The following is a 24,042-nucleotide window of genomic DNA, read 5'->3' as shown; positions in this document are numbered from 1 at the left end:
GCCCCTTCCCTTCCAACAAGCTTCCCCCTCCAACTCGGGAGTGAGGCCCAGGGTGCACCCCCACGCCACAAGACTGAGAGGAAGGAGTGCAATTGCGGAAGACCTAGGTTCCGCGTTGCCTTTTAAACGGTCTCCATCCCCCGCCTGGAGGCGTCCACGGCCCCTTTAAGGCGCAGGGCATTGTGGGTATGGGGAGTGGAATTTTGGAACGAAATGTAGCAAAGAGAGTACAGTAGTAAGAGTAACCGCGTAGGTGCTGCCGGCTGAGGGGGTGCGCCGGCGAGGTTCGGACGCTGCACCCCGCTTTCCATCGCAGGGGATCCCAGCACATCAGAGCACCGGAGGGAGGAGGCGCCTGAGCACCCGCCCCGGCCCGGTCCACGTTCTCCCCAGGAAGCTGGACTCTATGGGGCGGGACCCCGAGAGAGACTGAGCAGAACCTGGAGCCAGCCCCGCACCCCTGCACTTCCAATCAGGGGCGCCCCGGGAGCACTCCCCGTGGGCGCGCCGCCTGCCCTCTGCGCAGCCATGAGGTGAGCCCCGAACCCTCCAGCCGGGTCCCAGCCGGGACCCGGCTTCGCGCCCCGCCTTTGTCCCCCTCCCCCCAGCTCGTTCGGGGCTGGATTTAGGGGACACAGCGCTTTGAGCGTCCCAGATCTGGGCCGATGTCTCTTGGAGCGATCTCTAAATATCGACACCCCGTTTCTCCACACTACTCCCTAAAGGCTTGGGGCGGTGCCGGCTGAGGTTCTCTTGATGGCTTTCAGGTTTAGGGGCGCTCTCGGGACTCAGAATTTGAAGACTTTTGGGGGGAGCACCTCCGAGTTCGCAGATAAGTAGAACGTCGCAGGGATGAACTGGTATAAGTGGGCTCAGAGTTACTGCCCCCAAACTCAAAACCAGGTGGGAGGCTGGCTTGAGAACCCGAGCCCTGAAACTCTGAGTCTCGGGTTGTGGTCTTCGGACCCTTGCGTCTGGGGCACTGGATGAGAGTCCCAGAGTGGAACCGCGGTCCTTAACTTTGGGGGTACTTCTTGATGTCCCAAAATTTGGTGGACACGGAGGTTCTCTGGTGGAGGGGTTCTTGAGACTCTGACCCACGGGGCCCAGAGGGTCTGGATGGGACTCTTCTCCCCTTAGGCACCCAGGTTGGGTGGGTCCTAGGACCCGGGAGCACTCCAGGCCCAGGGCGGCTCCTGGCCCCCGGGCCAGAGGACGGTTCTAGTTCCACCCCCACCCCCTAACCTGGTGGCCTGTGAGGGAGGGGGCGCGGCAGCTGGGGGAGGGGGGGCCTTTGTCTTCCTGACTCACCTGTCGAGACAGCTGGTGTGGGGGGCGGGCCCCCGAGTGAGCACTGTGGCCAGCTGCTTTTCCCCACACCACGGCCCCTCCCCTTGGGCTCAATGTCGCCGGGTGTCACCCCCCTTCCCCAAGCCGTGGGATTGGAGGAGGGGGCGCTGGAAAGCGTCAAGGTCATAGCCTTCTCCCTCAGGGACCCAGGCTTACCCGCTTCTTTCAGCTCTCTTCCCAGGAATTTAATCCTGTGGGTGAGGGGGACTCAGAGATTTTTTTTTTTTTTAATGTCTTCTCTGGGACCTGCCCTGAACTCCTGGGCTCACCTGAGGGTGGGGCCTGGGCTGGTAGAGGCCTCCCCTCCTCTCAGCCCCAGCCCCCCCATAATCTCTCCCTTGGGGCCACATCTTGACAATACTATCTCCCTTCCTCCACTTTGGCTGGGACTTCCTGCCCCAAAGCCCCTGGTTAGAGGAGGAGTCTCCTGGGGACAGTTTGGGCTTAACCCCCCATGTGCACATCCTTCAGTCTTGCCCTCTGACATCTAGGTGACATTCTTCTCTAGGGCCCTGAGCTAGGACCCCTCCCTCTTTCCCTCCCTCCCAAGTTTGTCCCTTGGCATGTGGGAGTGTTAGCGTCTGGAGCTAGAAGGGGGACATCGAGACACCCTGGAGACTTCCTGCCTGGCCTTTCCTCCCCCGTGGGAGCTCTGTCCCCCTAAAGGGGGTCAGTTCCTCCACTACCCCCCTCCTCTCTTGCTGCCCCCAGCCCCGCCCCTCCCCCACCCGTTTCCGGTCCCAGGCCCGGTGGAAGGCGGATGGCGGATGTCCGAGTTAGTGCCGCCTCACTCGCTGAGACCGTAAAAGGGCAGGAGCAACGTCTAGGCCGGCCCCTTACACCCCCACCCCCAGTCCCCGTCCTTCTGCAGCCCGTCCCCCTCTGGCTGTGGCCAGGGCCAGACCTCCCTCCCCTGAGGGTAGGCACAACTTGAACTGAAGGGTAGGCACAACTTGAACTGAACGAGCCCCCACCCTCTTAGGAGAGGGTCTCCCTCGTCCTTGGTCACTTGCTTGGCTGTGTCACTTCTCCAAGGACAGCTAGGATTCAGAGAGACACAGAGACAGACAGACCCATTCCTTATTCCTTGCTGGGTAAACTGAGCCCCACCCCCCCAGACTTTGAAGCTTGGGTCCAGTGCCCTCAGAGGTTCTTATGCTGTGGTGGGGAAGGGGGCAGGACTGGTTTGACTGGGGACAGCCCTGTGGGGAGTGGGAAGGGAGGTGGTGATTGAGATGGAAAATTACAAGATACAGTTCTTTTTCTCCCAGTTTGACAAATATTTGCCGAGTGTCTGCTGCATCCGGGAGCTGGGAAAAGGCAGAGAAGGGGTCAGAGGTCTGAGGGCTCTTGGGCAGAATTCTGAAAGCTTCACTCCTTTCCTCTTGCAATAACGCTAGCTGCGGTTGTTATTTTCTTTCCCTTTTAAGTGATGTAGCGGGTTCAGTCACACATCTTCTTTCCATTTTCATCTCCACGGCAGTTAAGGGCAATGAAAGTACAAACTTGTGCCCCTGGTCTTACCCCCACTTTACAGGTAGTAAAACTGAGGCTCAGCAATGTTAAGGAAATGGCCTGTTAAAGTTTAATGGTTTGGGAGTATGATGTGGTGACTCATGCCTGTAACGCAGTACTTAGGAGGTGAATGCAGGAGGACCAGGAGCTGGAGGCCAGCTTGGGTTATTGAGTCCCAGTTTCAAAAATGTATAAAAATCAATTTAGCGGTGGTAAGGTTTGAATTTGTACCTAGGATTGTCTAAGTCTAGTAATATTACAAAAAGAAAAAACTAGAGCTGTCTATGTTTTTTACTTACCATTACCATTCCTCCACCCACCCACCCAATAAGGTCATCTTCTGCTACTTGGCAAGTTGGAGGCCAGTCTGGGCTGCATTCTAGGCCACCCCAGACTATTCTGCTTCAGAGACTTAAGAGTTCATGGTGTGTGTGTGTGTGTGTGTGTGTGTGTGTGTGTGTGTGTGTGTCTGTGTCTGTGTCTGTGTGTGTGTGTGTGTCACGAGTTTAATGGTGCAAGGAGATGGTGGGGTAAGGCTGGGGGTGGGTAGCAGTAGAGGGAACTGCCAGTATTTGGCCACCTCTGTCCCCAGAGGCTTCCTCCCTCTTAGTTCCCTCCAGCTGCCCAGGTGGAGTTTATCAGCTGCAGGGTTGTGGGTTCGGGACTCAGTGTGTTGGGAACTCCCCGGCTGGGAAACCGAGGCACTGTACATGAAGCTACACAGAAGGAGGGTGGGTCTAGAACTGGCTGCCCAGGGAGAGAAGAGACTCGCTTTCCACTGTGAAGGTTCTGGGGATTGAACTCAGGTCATCAGGGTTAGTAGTAAGCACCTTTACCCACGGAGCCATCTTGCCAGCCCTCCACTGCCCCCTTGGATTCCAGATCCTCCTACGTCCATCTCCCAGAAGCTGGGGTCACAGATATATACCCTGTTAGGATTTTCCTGCTGCTTCTTGTTGGGATAGGGTCTCATCATGTGACCCAGGCTGGCCTCAAGCCCACAAAGACCGTCCTGCCTTCACCTCCCAAGCACAGGGCTCTAGCTAGATCTGCTACCTTACATCTCCTCTTCCAAAACACCAGGTCCTTGAGGAGCCCTTTGGCTCCTCAGTGCTTCTCAAGAGCCCAGAGTGGTGCCCAGAACCAGGGAGTAACTCAGCATTTGTGAACAGCAGACTCGACAGTAGCTGCTGACATTTTGAAGGTCGATGACTCTGTTCCAAGGATGGGGCTCCAATTTCCAGATGCACCACTCAGCAATCAGATGGGCTAGACTGATGCTGCCTTAGCCCTCTGACAGGTGACGGAATGCAGGCACAGAGAGGTGAAGACACTGGGCAAAGATCGCACAGCGAGCGAGTGGGCGAGCAGAGGAGCTCTGTTTTGAACTCATGTTCATTGAAAGATAAGAAAAGTCTGGCTTATTTATAAAAAGGCAAGGCATGAAGGAAGGAGTGTAGACCATTGGGGGTGCCGCTTTAAAAGGTAGGGCGCCTAAATATACCCGCTCGTAGGCAAGTGATATGAGCAGCTTCTCAGGTGACAAGGGCCTAGGGGAAAACACACTTGCAAGTCTTCATGCTTTTGACCTAAATTCACTGTTTCTTAACCTTTTCTTTTTTAAGGATTTGGAAAAAATAGTTTATTTTGACTTTGGGTGGTTGGAGGTCAGAGGACAACTCCTGGGAGACTGTTCTCTGCCTCCCCCAGGATCGAACCGGGGTCATGAGGCTTGGAGGCAAGCTCCTTCAGCTGCTGAGCCATCTCACCAGCCCTGGTTTGGTGTTTCATTCCTTGGAGACCGGGTCTCACTGTGTTACACAGCCAGCCTGGCCTCTAACATGAGATCGTCTTGCGTCAGCCTCCTGAGTGCTAGGATGACTGGGCTCAGGCCCCATCCAGCTCAGGCTGGTTCTGGTTTTTGTTTTTATCCTAGGCTTGAGTTACAAGGGTGTCTCAGAACAAAAGACCGTCAAGCAGAAAGGACTGTGTGGATGAAGTGGTCAGGGAGGAGTTCTGGGAAGGGGGGACATCTAGGTAGAGCCGGTGGGGGTGGGGTGGGGGTGAGGGGTGTGCAAAGGGAAAGGGGACGTTGGAACACAATGTAAAGGTTGGAACAGACTGAGCAAAGGCAAGAGGGAAGGAGAGACCAGAGCACAGGGCACCTCAGTCAGAATCCTTGGATGGGGAACAGACAGGGCTTCGAAGGGGTGGCAGTGGCGGTGGGTGTGGGGAGTGGGTAAAGCGGGGAGTGGGAGGAGGCAGGAACATGGGGACGGATGGGGACTGAGATTAGGTCTTAAGAAGGTCCTTCTATAAGGTCATCTTTAAGGCTTAGTTGAGGACAGGGGCCAGCCCAGGGTCACCCAGCCAGCAGTGTTCCCTCAGTACCAGAGCCATGACAGGGCAGGACCACCTGGGAGGCCAAAGTGCACCTGGGTGGGGCAGTGATGCAGTCTGCCCTGGGCATCTGGCCAGAGTCTGCCTTGGGTGTGGGTGGCAGGTGTGGGTGAGGCTTTAGCCCTGCCCAGCCCTGCCAAGGGTGCCTACCTGAGCCAGAAACAGTTCCTTGAAGCTATGCTTGTTTCAAATGGCACCTGATGTTTGGGTAGGGCCCGCAGCTCTGTCTGTGGTTAACAGTGGGACCTGGGAGCCTCTCTCAGCTACTTTGTGGCACTGTGACTGCACGGGGAGCACTCCACCTCTCTGGGCCCTCTCCCCTGCGTCCAGGGGGAACAGCATTCATCCTGAAGAGACACAGTGGAACAGTGGGAGTGACCTGGGTAGGCTCGAGGCATGGGCCCAGCTAAAGATCAGGAAATAGAGCAACGTACATGAGAAGGTGTGGGGTGCTCAGTTCGGGGCCTAGTCTGCCAGGGGCTTTCCCTGCTGAACTCTTATGGCATGGCGTCACGCCCCAATCCCCAGTCCCGGCCCCCGCCATTGTGGGGTGAAGTTTCTCCCCCCTGGAAACCACAAACTTCTTCTTTTGAGGAAAAAGCCTGGTGGGGGTGGGGTGAACTCTCCCCAACTTCCCCTGTCTGGTGGGGGTGGGTGGGGCCTGAGCTCCCCCCAACTTCCCCTGTCTGTATGTGACCTTGACCAAGTTACTTCCTGTCTGCAAGCCCTACGGCCTGTCCTGGAAGAAAACTGAGTCTTCTAGGAGGGCAGGTGTGTTTGTGGGGGTCTTGTGTGATGGAGATGTCAGGGTACTGACAGTACTGAGCCCTCAGTACTGACTGGTTGAGTGCAAGGTGCCTCAGTGGTGACAGTGATCAAGCACTCAGTACCCCAGTGTATACTAGGTACCGTGCAAGTACTTTAAGTAGCCAGGTCCATTTCTACTCAGCCTCTGAGAGGTAGGGACCATCATGTCTTCCCAGACGTGAGCTCTCTGGTCATGTGGAAGAAGGGTTCGCTGGGGATTTGAACCCAGGTCTGTGGTGTGTGGGTCTCTATTTGAGCTGTTGTTTTCCTGCATCAGCCTCCTCCGCTCTGCCTGCACCCCCAGGCTGGACCAGCTGCTCCCTGGGGGACTCCCCAGCCTGAATTCTTGACTCTTGGGGCTCTCTGTACCAGGACAGGTCTGGAGGGTGGTGGCAGAGCAGTCTGTCTGGGCCACCACTGTGTCTCCATCCCCAGCCACAGGGTGTGATAGTGCAGCCAGGAATGTGTGCCAAATGGCTGTTGGGGCCCTGGGGAACCAGCTGGACCAGGTGGCCAGTAAAAGCCGCCTCAGGGGAAACATCCCCAGGGTCCTGGGATTTGTCCTCACACTTCCTGCCCTTCTTATCTGACCTGAGCTGGGGGCAGAGGTGGGAGTGGAGAGGTGGGAGAGATGGGGAAACTGAGGCCAGGCAGAGGCTGTTCTCAGCTGACTCCCTGCTGTCTGCTAGTCCTGGCGACTCTGCCTTTTCCATTTTTGACTAAGGCTGTAGAGGCTGAGCCCAGGACCTGAGCAAGCTGCCTAGCCCCCAGCTCAAGTCTTATGGACCCTACTTTATCTCTTTCTGCCTCTTCCTGTGTGTGGCCTATCTCTTCCCTACAGTGCACTCAGCTGTCAATTTATCTTCTTTTATAGTACTGTGGGCTCAACTAGGGGCCGGAGCGAGCATGCTGGGGGCAAGCACTCTACCACGCCCCCAGCCCCTCCCTGGGGGATTCTAGGCAGGGGCTCTAACCACTGAGCAACACCCCCCCAGGCATGCATGTACAACCACATCCCCGCACATTCATGTACAGGCTGCAGTTTGTTTTCTGCATGTACTGTATGGATCTAAGAAGAATGTGACTGGTCCCTCTGCTTTCTCCCCTAGCAACGAGACGGTCATTTGTTCCAGCCGGGCTACTGTGATGCTTTACGATGACAGCAACAAACGATGGCTTCCTGCTGGCACCGGTCCCCAGGCCTTTAGCCGCGTCCAGATCTACCACAACCCCACTGCTAACTCTTTCCGAGTTGTTGGCCGCAAGCTGCAGCCTGACCAGCAGGTGCAGGCTCCCTCTGTCCCTCTGCCTCCCTGCCTCCCTGCCACTGAGCCCCCACCAACCTGTGTGCTCTTGTAGGTGGTTATCAACTGTGCCATCATTCGAGGTGTCAAGTACAATCAGGCCACTCCCATATTCCACCAGTGGCGTGATGCCCGCCAGGTCTGGGGCCTCAACTTCGGCAGCAAGGAGGACGCTGCGCAGTTTGCGATCGGCATGGCCAATGCCCTGGAGGCCTTGGAAGGTTAGATGGGCAGGCGGGATGGAGCTGGGGCTCACTTTATGATAAAGGGACAGGAACAGGGATTGTAACAAGTCCCAGGCGGGCTTGGAGGACGAAGCAAGACTCTGTTACAAATAAGATCGGGACTGGGGATGTAGGTCTGTAGGTAGAGAGCTCAGCTAGCCTGTGTGTGGCTCTGCATTCAGTCCCCAGCACTGCATGAACTTGGTGCCTGTTGTCCCAGCGCTCAGCAGGTAGAGGAGGGAGGATAATGAGATTAAGGCTATCCTCAGCTACACGGGAAGTGTGAGACAGCCTGAGCTACATAAAGCTCTATCTCAAAAGTGTGTGTGTGTGTGTGTGTGTGCGTGTGTGCGCGCGCGCGTGTGAGTATGTGTATGTATGTGTATGTGTTGGAGGACAGGAGAGATGGTTCAGTGCTTAAGAGCATTTACTGCTCTTCCAGAGGACCTGGGTTTGACTCCCAGCACCCCCAGGTGGCTCAGAGTGCCAAGGGATCTGACATCTGGCCTTTGTGGGCACTTGGCACATATGTGGTTCACAGAAATTCATGTATAGGCAAAACACCCATACATATAAAAATGAAAAACAAAACACATAGTAGTCATTCATGCTTTTAGTCCCAGCACTCAGGAGGCAGAGGCAGGTGGATCTCTTGATCTGGTCTACACAGTGAGTTTCAGGACAGCCAGGGCTACACAGAGAAACCCTGTCTCAAACAACCAAACGGACTGGGGTTTGGGGTGAGCAGGAGAGCCCCCTTAGCAGCGTTCTGCAGGCTGAAGCTGCTACCCTGCCCTTCAGGGTCTAAGTCTACCTACCTAGAAATCAACTAACCCATGGAGGAAGACTAATGGGAGCTGTCAGCGCTTGGTGAGGACCCCACTCAGAGATGATAGCAGGTTTCCCTTGACCACTTGCCACACCAAGACATCTGTCTGTCCAGCCTCCATTGTGTTGCCTGTGTTGGTCATGGTGCATACGTGTAATGTGAGCCTTTGAGAGAGAAGGTGAGGCGTGAGAGGATGGAGAGTTCTGGGCCATTCTGGGCCCCACAGCCATATTTGCTGTAAAGCAAGGTTCTTAGGTGGCTTAGGACAGCTTCTCAGTGCTGCAGGGCTGCCTGCTGTGTGTCAGCCTGGTGCCATCGCAGTCCAGAATAAAGTCTCTACGTTGTCTTTAAATTTCCCTTCCCTTCCCTTCCTTCCTTCCTCTTTCCTTTTATTCCTTTCTCCTTCTTCCTCCCATTCTTTCTTTTTCCTTTCTCTCTCTGTCTCTCTCTCTGTCTCTGTGTGTCTCCCTCCCTCCCTCCCCCCGCCCCCCTCTCATCAGGATTTCTCTGGGTAGCCCTGCCTGTCCTGAAACTTACTGTAGACTGGGCTGGCCTCAGATTCAGAGAGAGATCCGCCTGCCTCTGCCTTCTGAGTGCTGGGATCAAGGGCGTGCGCCCTGTGCCCAGATACATGGTATTTCTGTTTCTGGAAACATTCAGCCCATGTGGTGATCTGGGTCAAGTACAGGCTGGAGTGCAGGGAACAAGACTTCCTTTATTTATTTATTTTTATTCTTTCAAGTTTCCTAATGATGCCAAGATCCTGTCTTTTTTTTTTTTTTTTTTTTTTTTTTTTGATGCTGGTGATTTAATGGGGGTGGCTTCGGACAGGTTCTCCAGGTGCTTTACCACTGAGCCACGTCCCCAGCCCCCTCGGACAGCACTTTCAAAGCCGTGCCCTAGGTGACTGCTCTTTCTTTCTCTCTCTCTCTCTCTCTTTCTTTCTTTCGTGTGTGTGTGTGTGTGTGTGTGTGTGTGTGTGTGTGTGTGTAAATGTGCTTTTTTTAAAAATTTTTTTATTAGATAGACTGCTCTGCTTTCTGTAGACGGAAAACACCCAATGGCTGAGGTGTTGGCTTCACCGCCTTATTAGTATTGGTGGAAGAGCTTACCCACTCTGTCTGTGGAGAAGCCATTGGTAGTGGAGGCCTGTGGTTAGTCCCTACGAGCTGGAAATGTGATTGATTGTTCCTGCAGATTTCTAACCTGCTTAGCAACTACTGGATCTCGGTGTCCAGGGAGGCCACTCCTTGCGAGGGCTGTCAGGGCCTCTGGTTCACTGGGATGGCATCCGGCTGAGGGGAGGGGACTGAGGGAAGATCGAGCTCCTGTTGTCTTACTGTGGTTTTCTCTTCACCTTCCAGGAGGTGGGCCTCCCCCTGCCCCAGCACCCCCTGCCTGGTCTACCCAGAATGGCCCCTCCCCAGAGGAGCTGGAACAACAGAAAAGGTGGGGACCCTCCCTCCTCCTGGGCACCCCATACCTCCCAGAGTTCAGAACCTGCCAGTTTTCACTTTCTAGAAAGGTGAGAGGGCCATGAGTCTAGAGGTAAACAGCATTCAGACACCAGTGGCCAAGCTCCCGGAGATGAAGAAACGTACTGCAAAACTAGGTGTGGTGGCGCTCAACCTGTCATCTCGGGACATGGGAGCCTGAGGCAGGAGGGTTGCCAAGAGTTAAGGCCAGCCTGGGCTATGTAGTGAATTTCAGCGGCCTTAGAAATCAGTAGGGGACTGACATGATGCTGCACACCTTTCCCGCCATTCAGAAGGTAGAGGCAGGTGGGTCTGCAAGTTTGAACCCAGCCTGGTCTGCAAAGTTCCAGGCTACCCTAGGCTACACAGTGAGACCTTGTCTAAATAGGGAAGAAAAGAAAAAGAAAATCTAACCCCAAAGAATCTGATGAGGGAATGAACCATTCTGGCACAATCCCTCCCCCCCATGCCCCATCCTCACTCCACCCTAGGGTTCCACAGCTCTCTGAACCCATGGCCACTTTGGAATCATCCGTTTGCATCGTTGAAAAGAGTGCGCCCAGGCCCCTGAGAGGAGCCAGAGGCTTCTGGTCCTGTGGTGTCGTGGTTGTCCCCTCCCGTGGTCCCCGCCCCCCTTCCCCCTCTGCTTGGTTTGGGGACTGAAGCGGCTTCTTTTCCTCTGTACAGGCAGCCTGAACATTTGGAGCGCCGGGTCTCCAATGCAGGTGATGGCTCAGTGACTGGGTCACGGGGACCTCCCTGGAGGAGAGGGTTGGGCAGGCAGGACACAATATCCTGCCTCTCTCTCAGCAATACCCTTCTTTGTGTTTACTGTAGGAGGCCCACCTGCTCCCCCAGCTGGGGGCCCACCTCCACCTCCAGGACCTCCCCCTCCTCCGGGTCCCCCCCCACCCCCAGGTCTGCCCCCCTCAGGGGTATCTGGGGCAGGTCATGGAACAGGTGTAGCCCCACCCCCTGCACCCCCACTCCCTACAGCACAGGGCCCCAGTAGTGGGGGTTCCGGGGCCCCAGGCCTGGCCGCTGCCATTGCTGGAGCCAAACTCAGGAAAGTGAGCAAGGTAGGAAAGTGGATGGGAGTGGCTGGGATGAAGCCCTGAGGGAACAATGGGAGGTGGTCAGAGTCCCCCATAGGTGTCACAAGAGGGCTGGGAGGTCACCTGGCCTACCTGTGAAGCCTTCTCCCCCTTTTTCATTCCTTCAGCAGGAGGAGGCCTCTGGGGGGCCCCTGGCCCCCAAAGCTGAGAATAGTCGAGGCACTGGTGGGGGGCTTATGGAAGAGATGAACGCCATGCTGGCCCGGAGGTGAGCCTGAGTCCCTTAGAAGTCATCCGCCCACATGCTGCAGTTTCAGGGTTAGGCTGCTGGAGTGCTGATTGGCCCCCTCCCCTTCCTGTCTTTTCATGTCTAGCCCAGGCTGAACTTCCACCTGCACCCAGCTTCTCTGTGTCTTTGGCGGTGCTGTCTGATGACAGCCATGCCCAGGACACCATGCTGGAGACTCATCCCCAGGTGGCTCACAGTCTGGAAAGTGCTCTCACACTCCCTGTTTGAGCCATGGGAGATTCCGCTTGAACGTCCTGGAAGCTTAGGTTCTTAGACTCTCAGCTTGCTGACCTAGAAGCCTCCTCACCCTTATAGTTCTTGTGATTTTCAGTCTTGGAATTATGGGGGACCCCTCCAGATCCTAGAGGCGCAATCTCTAGGCTGGATTTTTCCTTAAATTTTCAGGGTTTTTGTTGTTGTTGTTGTTGTATATACGAGTGTACCCATGGCTCCCTGGAAGAGTTGTTTGTCTCCTTCCACTGTGTGGGTTCTGGGAATTGGAGTCAAGATGTCAGGTTTAACAGCAAGCACCTGGGGGCCGGAGAGATGGCTCAGCGGTTAAGAGCACTGACTGCTCTTCCAGAGGTCCTGAGTTCAATTCCCAGCAACCACATGGTGGCTCACAGCCATCTGTAATGGAATCTGATGCCCTCTTCTGGTGTGTCTGAAGACAGACAGTGTACTTATATACAATAAATAAATAAATCTTAAAAATAAAAATAAAAACAGCAAGCACCCTTCCTTACTGAACCATCTCAGCCCTAAACTGGGTGGTGCTGCTGAACATCAGCCCTGGCTAGGCTGGAACTTAGAATGACTCTCCTGCCTCTGCCTATCCCATACTGGGATTGCAGGCTTGGACCATGCTTTCCCAAGAGGGTTTTTGTTTTGTCTTGTTTTGTTTTGATTTTGAGACAGTCTCTCATTATGTAGACCAGGGGGGCTTTGAACTCACAGAGATCTGCCAGCATCTCATTTTTAAAAGTATTATTACGTTTATTTATTCATTGCGTTTGTCCATGTGGAGGTTAGAGGATAATCTGCAAGACTCAGTTCTCTACTTCACCTTCACATGGGTCCTTGGGGTTCGATCAGGGGATTCAGCTTGGCGGCGGGAACTTCTAGCTGCTGAGCCATCTCGCAGGCCCCTTTAACTTTTCAAACAATCCTGGAATTTAGCAGTGGGAAGGGGTCCTATTGAGTGTGGGGCGTGAACTGTAGCTTGCCCTTGCTTGCCCCTCTGCAGAAGGAAAGCCACACAGGTTGGGGAGAAGCCCCCCAAAGACGAGTCAGCCAGTGTAAGTACGGGTTCTTCCTGCTCTATATTCCTTATGATGTACGCTGGTGCCCTAGGGCAGGGAGGAGGTGTGATGTGGCAGGGTTGAGCTGGCTTTGGACCTGGAAGAGGAACATGGGCATAAAAGGGTCCGTTTATGATACTTCTATTTACCGCCAGCAGGAGGAGTCAGAGGCCCGAATCCCTGCCCAAAGTGGTGAGTGACAGACAGCCCTGTCTATACATAGAAACTACAAATCCCATGATGCATTGTTCTTGGCTTTGCAAGCACTACAGGGGGAAATCTGTGAAAACAGTACTCAGTTTTATAGTTTTCTAAAATTCTTTGACCTAGTGGGTTGAGTGCTAAGTGGTGGTGGTATGGTACTGTGATGGCAATGCTTGTCTCTGATCTTTATTTGTTGCCCCACCACCCTCCCAGAACCTGTGCGAAGACCCTGGGAGAAGAACAGCACAACCTTGCCAAGGTAGGGTCATGGCTGTTGGGGAGGAACATAATATAGCCCCGGGATAGGAAAAGAGGGAGGCAACCTACCACCCTACCTCACTCCTGTCCGACTCTTCCAGGATGAAGTCATCCTCTTCTGTGACTACCTCCGAGGCCCACCCCTCTGTGCCCAGCTCCAGTGATGACTCCGACTTGGAGAGGGTGAAGCAGGTAGCTTGGGGAAAAATGTCAGGAGAGACAGCCCTGACTCCAGAATGGTTGTAGGAAAGGCTCAGAAACCTCTTCTAGCCCGAGAAAAGGAGTTGGTGGGTGGGGTCCAAGGGTGACAGACACCCACACTTTTCCAGTAGCTCTAACAGGCCTTACCACTCTACCACTCATTCCTGCTGAGTGCCCAGAATCGGCAGTGGTTCAGTGGCTCTAGCCATCCACTCCTGTTGGAGTTGGCAGGAGACTATGTGCATTTGGCAAGCTTGGTACTGGATGTTCTCCAGTACTGTTCGCTGGCCCCAAAGATCTAGAACTCTCCTATAGAACATTCCCATCATTTTGTGACCTTGGCAGCTGTGTCAAAGGATGAAGGTAGGAATGGTTGTTGAATCAGCTTTCTCTGTCTTCAGTCAAGAAGAAAGGGAGGAGAACCTGGCTAAGCAGAAGACTGCCTAGGATCCCCCACTGGGGGCTGGGGGCTCAGTGGTAGAGCCCCTGATTAGTATGTGCAAGGGCCTAGGTTCTCTCTGCATTATTGCAAGAAAATGAACAGACTTGCTGGAAAATGGAAGTGAGGGGGCTGTGGGCGTGGCTCAGTGGTAGAGCCCCTGCCTAGAATCCCCCAATGAGGGGCTGGGGGCATGGCTCAGCACTGAGTCAGTGCTGATCACTGTCCCTAAGATAGAGTAGACTTCGGTGGCTAAGCAGTAAAGGTGCACGCCGCCACTCTTTTTTTTTGGTTCTTTTTTTCGGAGCTGGGGACCGAACCCAGGGCCTTGCACTTCCTAGGCAAGCGCTCTACCACTGAGCTAAATCCCCAACCCCGCACGCTGCCACTCTTAACCAACTGAGTTCTGTCCACAAAAGCCACATGATAGAAGTAAACTCTTTCAAGGTCTTCTCTGCCCTCCACCCCCAAGTGTATGTTCATACCTCACGCGTGAATGCACACACTTGCACAAGCACACAAATAAGTGTAGATGTTTAAGAACCTCAGACAAGTGGGAATGAGAGAGGGTCATTATTTCTGAGTCCGGGACCCCCTCTTGATTGGCTCTTTGCAGGAGCTTGTGGAAGAGGTGCGGAAGGAGCTACAGAAAATGAAAGAGGAAATAATCGAAGGTGAGGGAAGCACTTCTGTTCTAATGCAGGCCCTTGTGTCCATGAAAGCGCCTTCCTTGGAAGAGAAGGCAACCAAGACTGGCCTGACTTCTGCCTCTCATTCCTTTCAGTCTTTGTCCAGGAGCTGAGGAAGCGGGGTTCTCCTTGACTACAGGGACCCAGAAGACCCATTTCTTCTTTTTGTACTTCCTGCCTGGCACCTGCTTTCCCTGCCTCAACTTGACCAAGAGTTACACAAGAATGCGTTCTCCCCTACCAGCTCCCACTTGGAAGATTCCACAGGGGTGTGGCTTCCTGGTGCCGTGGTCACACCCACGCTGGCTGCTGATTGGATAAGGAGGTCCCACCCCTTTGTTCCCTTTGGTCCTTCCCCTTCACCATCCCCTTGGAGCTGGTTCCTCTGCTGGGGATGTAAGAGTAACCCCACAGTAAGGGAAGGAAGGAGGGGATCTCACCTTCTCTTGTTCTGGATTCACTTTAACGCTTTAATGCCTTGGAATTTTTTTTTTTAAGAAAAAGTATATATATATATTTGGGTTTTGTGGGGGGAAGGGAAATTTTTTGTTCTCTTTGGTTTTGATAAAATGGGGTGTGGGAGTTTTTAAATGCTATACCCCAAGCTTTGTCCCATCAGAGGCAGCTATGTAAGAGGAGGGGTATCCCACCAAGTAGGGGGCATTTCCCCCACCCCTGGGATACCTCCCCATTTGCCTTGGCTCCTCTCTCTTTTCTATAAGGAATTAAGATTCTTTAACTTTTTTGGAACCTCAGTTTTGTGGTTTTTTTTATTTGGGTTAGGATTTCAGGGTCCAGACCATTTTTGCCCTCCAGGAAGACGAAGTGAGGGGGAGGAGAAGAGGAAAAATAGGTCCTCCGACTTCTACACCATAGCTTCTTGGACACGGGCCCTCGCTGAATAAATCTGCAGTTTTTATAAATGCAAAGGTCTCTGGAGTACTTTAAATGCTATGCCCCATCGAAGGCAGCTATGGAAGAGGGGAGTGTCCCACCAGGAGACGGGGTTGCTGCCAGCTGTGGGGACCCTTTCAAGGATTCTACTGCCTTCTGCTTCTCACTCTTGGTTCTGGCCTGCATCCTGCCCCTTCCCTTCCCTCTGTGGTCCTCACCCAGCCTCCTTCCTCCATCCTGCAGTGTCTGGGGATTGTATAGTTAAGTCTTAAGGGTTTAACTGTGGGTTGACTACTTTACCTGGGAAGAGTCTCAGAAGATGACTGCCCCCTTTGCCACCAGAAATCCCCTCCCCTAGTTCTTTCCTAACTGGAATGAATGACACGTCTGCTCACTCAGCGAATGATGGTTTGAGACAAACTCTTTAACCTGGGGCTGCTTTAATTATAAAACATGTAAAACTCATAAACCTCTCCTTGGTGGCCCGGTGGGTTAGAGAAGGAGTGGGTAGGGAATTAATTGGTCTTCTGGAGTGTCCCATTTGGACAGAATCACGTGAGGCTGCTGTTTGCCTTATTTTAAGTGGCTTTTTACCCGGAAGACCAAAGGCAGGGAGGGAGGATGGAACGTTCTTGAGAAAGTTGTGGACCTGAGCCCACGTGTTAAGGGTGCAGGTGGTCTTTACAAAAGGCTAGTAGAGGGGCCAGAGTGACTTAGCCGGGCAGGGCAGGGCAGGGCAGGGCAGACCCTGTTTCTTTCCCTAAAAAGTGAGGTACCTGGAAGAAGATGGGGCTCCAGACCCTAAGGCAGGGATGGTCTCAGTGTGCCGGGTCAGTGTCCTACCCGAAGGGTTGTTAGGTGACCCTCCAACATACTGCCCTCCTTTCTTCCCTGCACTGGTGGTCTTGAGTTGTGGGGCTGGAAGGGTCCTTGGCATGTCCCACCAATGGGTTAGAGACCCCATAGGAAGGAGTACTCACACCAGGACTCCGAGCCTAGGATCTACCTGTCCCCAGAGATCAAAGCATGGTAGCTCGCACAGTTTGGGGGTGGGCCCATGCAGAGAGGCCAGTCATGTGACAAACCCAGACAGCAGTCCAAGGCCAGAGTCCTGCCGCCTCTACTCACTGGGGGGTCTCAGGGCACTCGGGTTCAGGCCTGAGCTCCGGCTCATAGTGATCTTCACAGACCTGGGTTCTGAACTCCTGCAGCTGTGCCTGCAGCTCTGCCTGCAGTTCTGCTCGAAGCTCCGTCCGCAGCTTTGCCTGCAGTTCTGCCCGCAGCTCCGTCCGCAACTCCGTATGCAGCTCTGCTCGCAGCTCGCCCAGTGTGCTCCTGGGCAAGGCTTCCTGCACCTGCACCTGCACCTCGTCCAGCACGTCCTCCAGGTGGTCCAAATCCTCCCGGAGCGACATCACCGTGGCCGTGCGCGCCACTTCCTTGCGGCGTTTCGATGTCTTCTGGCGCCAGAACTCCAGCAGCAGACAGCAGCCCGCGGTGGCAAAGATGATGGCTTCGCCCAGCAGGTTTGCACCCAGCTCAGCCGCTGCCTCCTCATTTAGTGGCTTGATGGCTTCAGCATGAAAGCCCATGATGCGCATTTTGGTCCTCATCTCTAGCCAGTGGTACACTGCAGGGAAGAGAGGGGTCCGGAGTTTGCTTTGGCTGGAGACACTCCTGGCCCCGCTGCAAACACTCCCCTACCCCCAACCTCATCCCAACCGTAGTCATAGCCATAATTGCCTGCCTAGAGGGCAGTCACCCAGTCCACAAACCTAGAATAATGACTTCTCCAGCCTGCGGGGACCTGAAGACATGGTTTTGGTAGAGTGTTGACCTAGCACGCAAGGTCCCCTAGGTACAAGTTTGACACAGACTTATTTGATGTAGAAACTAGGAAATGGAGATAGGAGGATAACATGAAAGCCTTCCAGTGGGCAGGCCTGGTGCTTCCGGCAGCCATGACCTCAACACTTGGGAATAAGCAAGAGGTCATCTTGGGCTAGCGATGGACCTGGTCTCATCAAATAACGTCCAAATAACACCAGTGATGCTTTGGTCACAGTGGGTAAGGGTGCCTGCCACGGAAGCCTGTTAACCAACATGCCATCCTCAGAACTGGAAGACACCCACTTCAGAGTGGCCCGCTGAGCTTCCCACACACTAATAAATTAAAAACAGAGTCCAGAAGCTCCTGGACTGTGTGCACCAGTAAAAGTGCTGCCCTGGGAGAAGCTGGGGCACCTCAGCCTGGGGGCCACTGCAGGGTTAGGGTCACAAGGTGACCCCAAGGCAAAAAATCCTCCAAACACTCATACACATGAAATAAAAATAAACCTTTGGGGAGGGGAGTCAAGACTGGGTTTCTCTGTGTAGCCCTGGCTGACCTAGAACACACTCTGTAGCCCAGACTGGTCTTGAACTCACAGAGATCCACCTGCCTCTATCCCCCAGTGCTGGGATTAAAAGTGTGCACCACCACTGCCCAGCATACATTACTCTTTGAAAAAAATGACCAAACTGTGTTCTCAAGAGAATTTTAGGGAGAATCCTCTATTTACTATCTTACTATATCTGGGTAACCTGGGCGTGCCTGGCTAAAATCAGACATCATGGGGCCGGAGAGATGGCTCAGATGTTAGGAAAACAAACCGCTCTTGCTGAGGACCTGAGTCCAGTCCCAGATCCCGTGTCTCACCACTCCCTGTCAGCCCAGCTCCAGGGGATCTGATGTTCTCCTCTGTCCTCCATGACACTAGAATACACATGGCACACACAGACATGTGCATAGAAACACAAACCAAAGAATTAAAAAAATTAAATCATACAGTATGGGATGGGACATACCTAGTAGAAAGGGAGTAACCCATCAACCAAAATAAGGGAACCACTCTCAGTCAGTCCCCCAGCAAACCCTCTAAAAGGAAGCCCTGAAGAGTAACTGACTCCCCCAAGTGCTTTCCCTCCTGTAGAGGCTGTGTGCCTTCACAGAGTGGTCATCCCTGCCCTGCACCGCACTCTGCTTGCTCTCTTTTCCAGACCTGCTTGAGCCCTTATTCAGTTCTCTGGTGTGCATACGTGTATGTCTGTGTCTGTGACTGTGTGTTGAGACTAGGTCTTACCATGTAGCCCCAACCCACAACTAACAAGCACCCACCTGCCTCTGCCTGCTAAGTGCTGGAGGACTGAGGGCCGAACCCATCCAGGGCTTCAAGAATACTGCACAAGCCTGCTGTGCACTGGAGTTGTTCCCTGGGGCCCTCAATTGACTCTCAAGCTTTTCCGAGTTGGCCACGGACACACTGGCTATCCCTGAGCCTCAGCCTGGGTTGCCATGGTGTCTTCACACCACCTTGCCTCTGTCTTCAACTCTTAACTGGTTTTTTTGTTTTGTTTGTTTTCCTTTTGACTAAGGTCTTGCTATATAAACCAGGTTGGTGTGAAACTGAAAGAGATCCTCCTGCTTCTTCCTTCCAAGTGCTGTGATTAAAGGGGTCTCTACCACCCCTGGCTGGATTCCATCTTCTATTTGTTTCTCCCTTAGAACCTGGGGATGTCTCTTTTATGCATAGCCATGAATGAAAAGATTCATGTGCCCATCTGGAGGCCTGGCTTTTTGCTCTGAGATCCCTGGAGATGAGCTTTAGGAGTCCGGAACGTCTGACCTCATGCTCTATCTCTGGGCAGTCTGGATCGAAGTACCTTTCTCCAAAAGGGCATTTGGTAAAATGATTTGAATCCTCCTTTCTTGGTTTTTCAAGGTTTTGGTGTTTTGAGACTGAGCTTGGATCTTCCGGGCTGGTCTAGAACTCAGAGATCTGTGTCTCTGCCTCCTGAGGGTTGGTCTAAAGGCTTACGCCATCATGTTTAACGTCACTTTAAATTTTTTGTTTTGCTTTGAGATAGGTTTATAACTGTGTATCCGGGGCTGGGGATTTAGCTCAGTGGTAGAGCACTTACCTAGGAAGCGCAAGGCCCTGGGTTCGGTCCCCAGCTCCGAAAAAAAGAACCAAAAAAAAAAAAAAAAACAAAAAACTGTGTATCCCTGGCTGTCCTGGACTTGCTCTGTAGATCAGGCTGGCCTTGAACTCTGAGATCTGCCTGCCTCTGCCTCCCAAATGCTGGGATTAAAGGTGTGCACCATCACCACTTGGCTTTGGGGAGGGAGGAGAGGGTCACTTTGTAGCCCACGTGGGCCCCAGACTCACAGCAATCCTTTGGCCTCGGCTTCCTGGGGCTGGGATTACAGTCATGAATAATCCAGCATGCCCAGATCCTTACTCCTATTTGAAACCGACTCCCACGTAGGTCAGGCTGGCCTCAAGCTATGTGATTTTGATGCTATCCTTGAATACTGGAGTGGACACAGGAAGACACGCCCACTCATTAGCTTTGAGGGCTGGCTCCATTGGAGACGGACAAGTCTGTGTCCGGCCTGCCTCCCTGCCATGGTCCTCTGTCATTTCTGTCTCCACCCCACTTGTCTTTTTCCCTGTAACTTTTGTCTCTCTTGGATCCTGGGAGTTTCCCTGTTGTGTACACTGAAGGATTAGCCTACACACGCAGAGGCCTGGCGTTTGCCCTGGGATCCTAGGGGATAATCTTTAAAAGTGCTTGGAATGTCCAGTCCAGTCTTTGAGGCACAGCCACACACGCAAGTCATTTCTACTAATGACAGTTTTTGCTCTAATTTTTTCTTCTTCCTTTGTGTGTGTGTATGTCTGTGTGTACATGTATATGTATAGTATCTGTGTGGGGACCTGTATGTGCGTGTGTGCACGCGTGCACACTTATGTGACTGCAGGCATGCACTACCATGCCTGGCTTCTCTTTTATCCATCTTTACACTGTATTTATGATTACTGTGTGTGTCCAATGTGCCAGTTGGAGAATGTAGACGTCAGAGGACAGCTTTGAGGAGTTAACTCTCTTCTACATGCTGAACCATCACTTCAGCCAGCCCTCACATACTGAATCTCATATTTATCTTTGACATTTTGTGTGTGTCCCCGTGCTATGTGCCACAGCACTTGTGTCAGAGGACAACTTGCAGGGAGCCTGTTCTCTCCTCTAACCCTCTGCCATCCAGGGACTGAACTCAGCTCTGCAGGCTTGGTGACAGGCACTTTTATTTACCCTTGGAGTCATTTGGCTCTCGTTGGTTTTGTTTAAGATTTAGTTATTTTATGTAAGTACACTGTCGCTCTCTTCAGACACACCAGAAAAGGGCATCGAATCCCGTTACAGATGGTTGTGAGCCACCATGTGCTTGCTGGGAATTGAGCTCAGGACCTCTGGAAGAGCAGTCAGTGCTTCATAGCCACCAGCTATAGTTTTTAGTCATAGTTCCTGATTTTAGTTGACCTCCCCGTGCTGGCCACTGAAACTCTAATGTTCTGGCGCCTCTGGCTGGCCATAAAGAAATTCTATGATGTTCCTTGTGCAATAGTAGGTCACAGGATTCTTTACTCCAGGGGGTCCTGCTCTCTACCCTGGAGGAACAGATGCTGCAGAGGCCCAAAAGAATCTGAACGAAACCGGTCCTGCCTGCTGGCTTTCGGCCACCTGGTCTGAGAACTCCGGAAGGTCAAGCAGATGCACTCAGGAGCATAAAATTCCAAGCTGAGGGTGTCACCTCACCTACAGCCTAGTCAGAAGCTTCAACAGCCCGTAAGCAGAAGTGTTTCTCTGGATTTGGTGAAGCCCTAGAGAGTCCGCTGTCAGGGAAAGGGTCCATTGGAGCAGGAGTAATGGTGCAGTAGAGTTTGATTCTGTAACCTGAGTCCACCCTGCTCTCCTCCTTTACCAAAGGCTGCTGTTTTTCTTTTTTCCTTTCAAGATAGGCAAAAGCCAGGTAGCCCTGGCTGGCTTTGAGCTGGACACCCTCCTGAAATTTGGGTTGATCTCCTGGGATTAATGGAGTTTGCCACCACACCTAGCTATCTGGGCTCCCTTTATGAAATCCAGTCAGGCAGCAAGCAGTGTGCACTTCTAACAGTAAAGGTAACTATATGGCCATTTTTTCATTTTAATTAGACTCATGACACATCTTGCACAAAATTACCCAGGTTCCCACTCTTCTGCTGTGGTTGCTCACACTAGTGCAGAGCTCCCTGCTCCCCTTGCTGCGGCTTCACCCAGGCTCCTGCTGTGCTCTCCCGGGCTGCTCAGGGCTCGCAGGCGTTGGTGAGCCTCCTTCCTACTCTCAGTGACCGGATGTGAGTGGCCCATGCTTGTTAGTTTTATAATCATGTTGTTGTTGCTCTGTATTCTGAGGCAGGGTCTCATATGATCCAGGCTGGCACTGAACTCACAACTTGGTGAGTCTCAATTTAGTGAGTTCAATGGCTACTTAGCACAGGCTAGTCTTGATTTCCTTATTTTCCTATTTTCACCTCCAACCCTAGTGCTGGGATTCCAGGTGTGCGCCACTAAGCCTGTGTTTCGTTTTTTTTTTTTTTTTTTTTTTTTTTGGAACAGGCTCTTATGTAGCCCCAGGCTAGCCTTACATTCATTCCATAGCTAACGATGCCTTGAATTCATTGAATCTTCCAAGTGTTGGGGCTACACGTGCGAGTCACCAGACCTGGCTTTTACATTTATTTACTGTACCCAGGCTGGCCTCAAATCTGTGACACTCTTCTTGTCTCAGTCTCTGAGAGCAGGGATTAAGGTGTGTGTAGTCATAACTTATGTGTTATGTTTAAAAATATATATTAGGTGCACAGAACACACATATGCATATACATATTCAAACATTTATATAGTTTTTTAAAAAAGATTTATTTATTATATATGAGTACACTGTAGCTGTCTTCAGACACACCAGAAGAGGGCATCAGATCTCATTACAGATGGCTGTGAGCCACTGTGTGGTGGCTGGGATTGGAAGTCAGGACCTCTGGAAGAGCAGTCAGTGCTCTTAACTACTAAGCCATCTCTCCAGTCCCCTCAGTAAGGTTTTTGAGACAGGGTCTCACTGTGTAGCCCTGGCTGTCCTGGAACTCACTCTTAGACCAGGCTGGTCTCAAACTCACAGATATTGGCCTGCCTCTGCCTCTCATGTGCTGGGACTAAAGGCGTGAGCCACCTCTGCCCTGTTGTAGCTCTTCTTTATGAAGTAGATTACCACAAAACAAGACGTAATAGCAAGTTCTGCTGGGTAATGACTTGGACAAACTGTCATTCCAGGGAAATATATATATATACAACACACACATCATGTTTCATACATACACACGTGTTCTGAATAATGCAACACTATACTCCACATATAGGGAGAAGAGGATTATTTTACAGCGTATACATTTACAATGTATACGCGATCCATCACACATGCTCTTCCTTCTCAAGGACTTCAGCGCAAGCTCAGGCCTTTTGAGGCTGTGGTAGCAGCTCCCGTGGGGATTGAGGACGATCAGGAACACAGAAGGAACTAACGCTTGGCACAGGGGTCAGGGCCTTAGTGACCTGTTGCAGAGCTTTGATTGTTTTGTTGTTATTTTTCAAGACAGGGCTTTTCTGTGTAGCCCTGGCTGTCCTGGAACTCACTCTGTAGACCAGGCTGGCCTCGAATTTAGAGATCCTCCTGCCTCTGCCTTCTGAGTGCTGGGATTAAAGGCCTGTGCCACCACCTCTGTTACCTTGTTTTTGAGACAGGACCACTCTAAGTGCCACTGGCTGTCCTGGGACTCTGTAGATCAGGCCAACCTAGAACTCAGAGCTCTGACAGCCTCTACCTCTCCAGGGCTGGGAGTAAAGGTGTGTGCCACCACACTGGGCTCCCTAAGAGGGTGCCTTTGTCAGCCCTTGCTGTATGGGGTCAGTGAACCTCTCCTGTAAAGGACCAGTGGGTAACTGTTCTCAAGTCTCAAACCCAGCTAAAGTGGCCACCGGCAATGTGAAAGTGAGTGAGCACAGCTGTTTACGCCTTTACTGACTGACTCAGCTCAGGGCCTAATCTGCTAAGCACCGTTAGGATTGCTTGTTCTTACCTGTGTCTTCCTCTGGCGTGTTCAACCTTGAACTTGAGGCACCTCTACAGTACCAAGATGACAGGTAAAGGGAGTTTATGCAGTGCCGGGGACTGGATTCAGGGCTTCAGGCCTGCTAGTCAAGAGCCCTGCCCACTGCACCATTTCTCCAGAGCCAGCTCTTTACCCCTACATTGGAATGACAGCTCCATGGTGGCTCTGCTGAGTTCTGTCTTGTCCCTGGCAGCTCCAGACACTGGTGGAAAACCAGACACAGCAGCTGCTCCATGCACTTGTCCAGTTGGTGGGTGACAGCACCCCAGCTGCTAGGCAGGCTTTTCCTGTCTGTCCACAGTGCTCACACTGGCCAGCCAAGGGATGCCCTGGGGGGGGGGGGCAGGGAAAATAGCTGGAGCTTGTATGAGATCCATTCTCTTATGGTGGCTCTCCAACCAGGAGCTTGTCCAACAATGAAATCAACAGCCAGGGATGGGACAAGCAGAGCCACGGACACTGACTCAGGCTCTGTGAGCTCCTATGACAGGGTTCTGTCTGAGATGTCCTGAAGCCCCAAGTCACTCAAAGGGAGGAGTCTAGGTCCAGCCCCATCTACCCACATAACCAAGGAGGGAGCAGGTGACACTGAGAAAGTGTGCAGTTGTTCCTCACTGCGCTGTAAATCCATGAGGCTTGGGCTGCAGCTAACTGGGGCTCTGATGGGGACCCAGCATGGCAAAGAACAGGGCTGGGTCACAGAGTGGGCAACTCCATGACTCTTCAATGGCAGAATAAAGTAAGAGCAGCTTTTCTGGTTAAGATAAACTTTAAGCTCATT

General features: G+C 52.6%; 1 protein-coding gene, 1 long non-coding RNA gene and 1 pseudogene across 27 annotated transcripts; 1 reads left to right on the top strand and 2 right to left on the bottom strand.

Annotated features, from left to right (window-relative positions):
- The first annotated feature begins 229 nt into the window (after positions 1-229).
- Positions 230-15,269, top strand: Vasp (vasodilator-stimulated phosphoprotein). 25 transcript variants are annotated; one of them, XR_015629364.1, is made up of 14 exons: positions 230-533; positions 7,182-7,356; positions 7,432-7,597; positions 9,794-9,878; positions 10,592-10,629; positions 10,742-10,983; positions 11,130-11,227; positions 12,495-12,546; positions 12,708-12,741; positions 12,967-13,012; positions 13,113-13,203; positions 14,268-14,325; positions 14,436-14,665; positions 15,124-15,269. XR_015629364.1 is itself a non-coding variant. In NM_001438087.1 (13 exon segments), coding segments are annotated over 13 exon segments (1,128 nt in total). In that variant the 5' UTR covers positions 230-528; the 3' UTR covers positions 14,474-15,269.
- Positions 12,221-13,468, bottom strand: LOC148007273 (uncharacterized). The gene is made up of 2 exons (XR_015649823.1): positions 13,089-13,468; positions 12,221-12,646 (listed from the first exon to the last, which is right to left on the bottom strand). It is a non-coding gene; the product is annotated as an uncharacterized LOC148007273 (long non-coding RNA).
- LOC148007272 (optic atrophy 3 protein homolog pseudogene) lies at positions 15,158-23,557 on the bottom strand (annotated as a pseudogene). Its single transcript, XR_015649817.1, has 2 exons — positions 23,229-23,557; positions 15,158-16,864 (listed from the first exon to the last, which is right to left on the bottom strand). The product of XR_015649817.1 is annotated as an optic atrophy 3 protein homolog pseudogene (transcript).
- Positions 23,558-24,042: the final 485 nt, after the last annotated feature.

This window comes from Rattus norvegicus, chromosome 1 (genome assembly GCF_021556685.1).
Source record: "Rattus norvegicus strain SHRSP/BbbUtx chromosome 1, alternate assembly SHRSP_T2T, whole genome shotgun sequence".
Taxonomy (NCBI): Eukaryota; Metazoa; Chordata; class Mammalia; order Rodentia; family Muridae; genus Rattus; species Rattus norvegicus.
Note: the sequence above shows the minus strand (reverse complement) of the source record. Positions and strands in the feature narration are given on the sequence as shown.

Coding starts and splice junctions, on each gene's coding strand:
- Vasp (XM_087568661.1), top strand. Junction 10,630..10,741: donor GCGCCGGGTCTCCAATGCAG/GTGATGGCTCAG, acceptor TGTTTACTGTAG/GAGGCCCACCTGCTCCCCCA. Junction 10,984..11,126: donor AACTCAGGAAAGTGAGCAAG/GTAGGAAAGTGG, acceptor TCATTCCTTCAG/CAGGAGGAGGCCTCTGGGGG.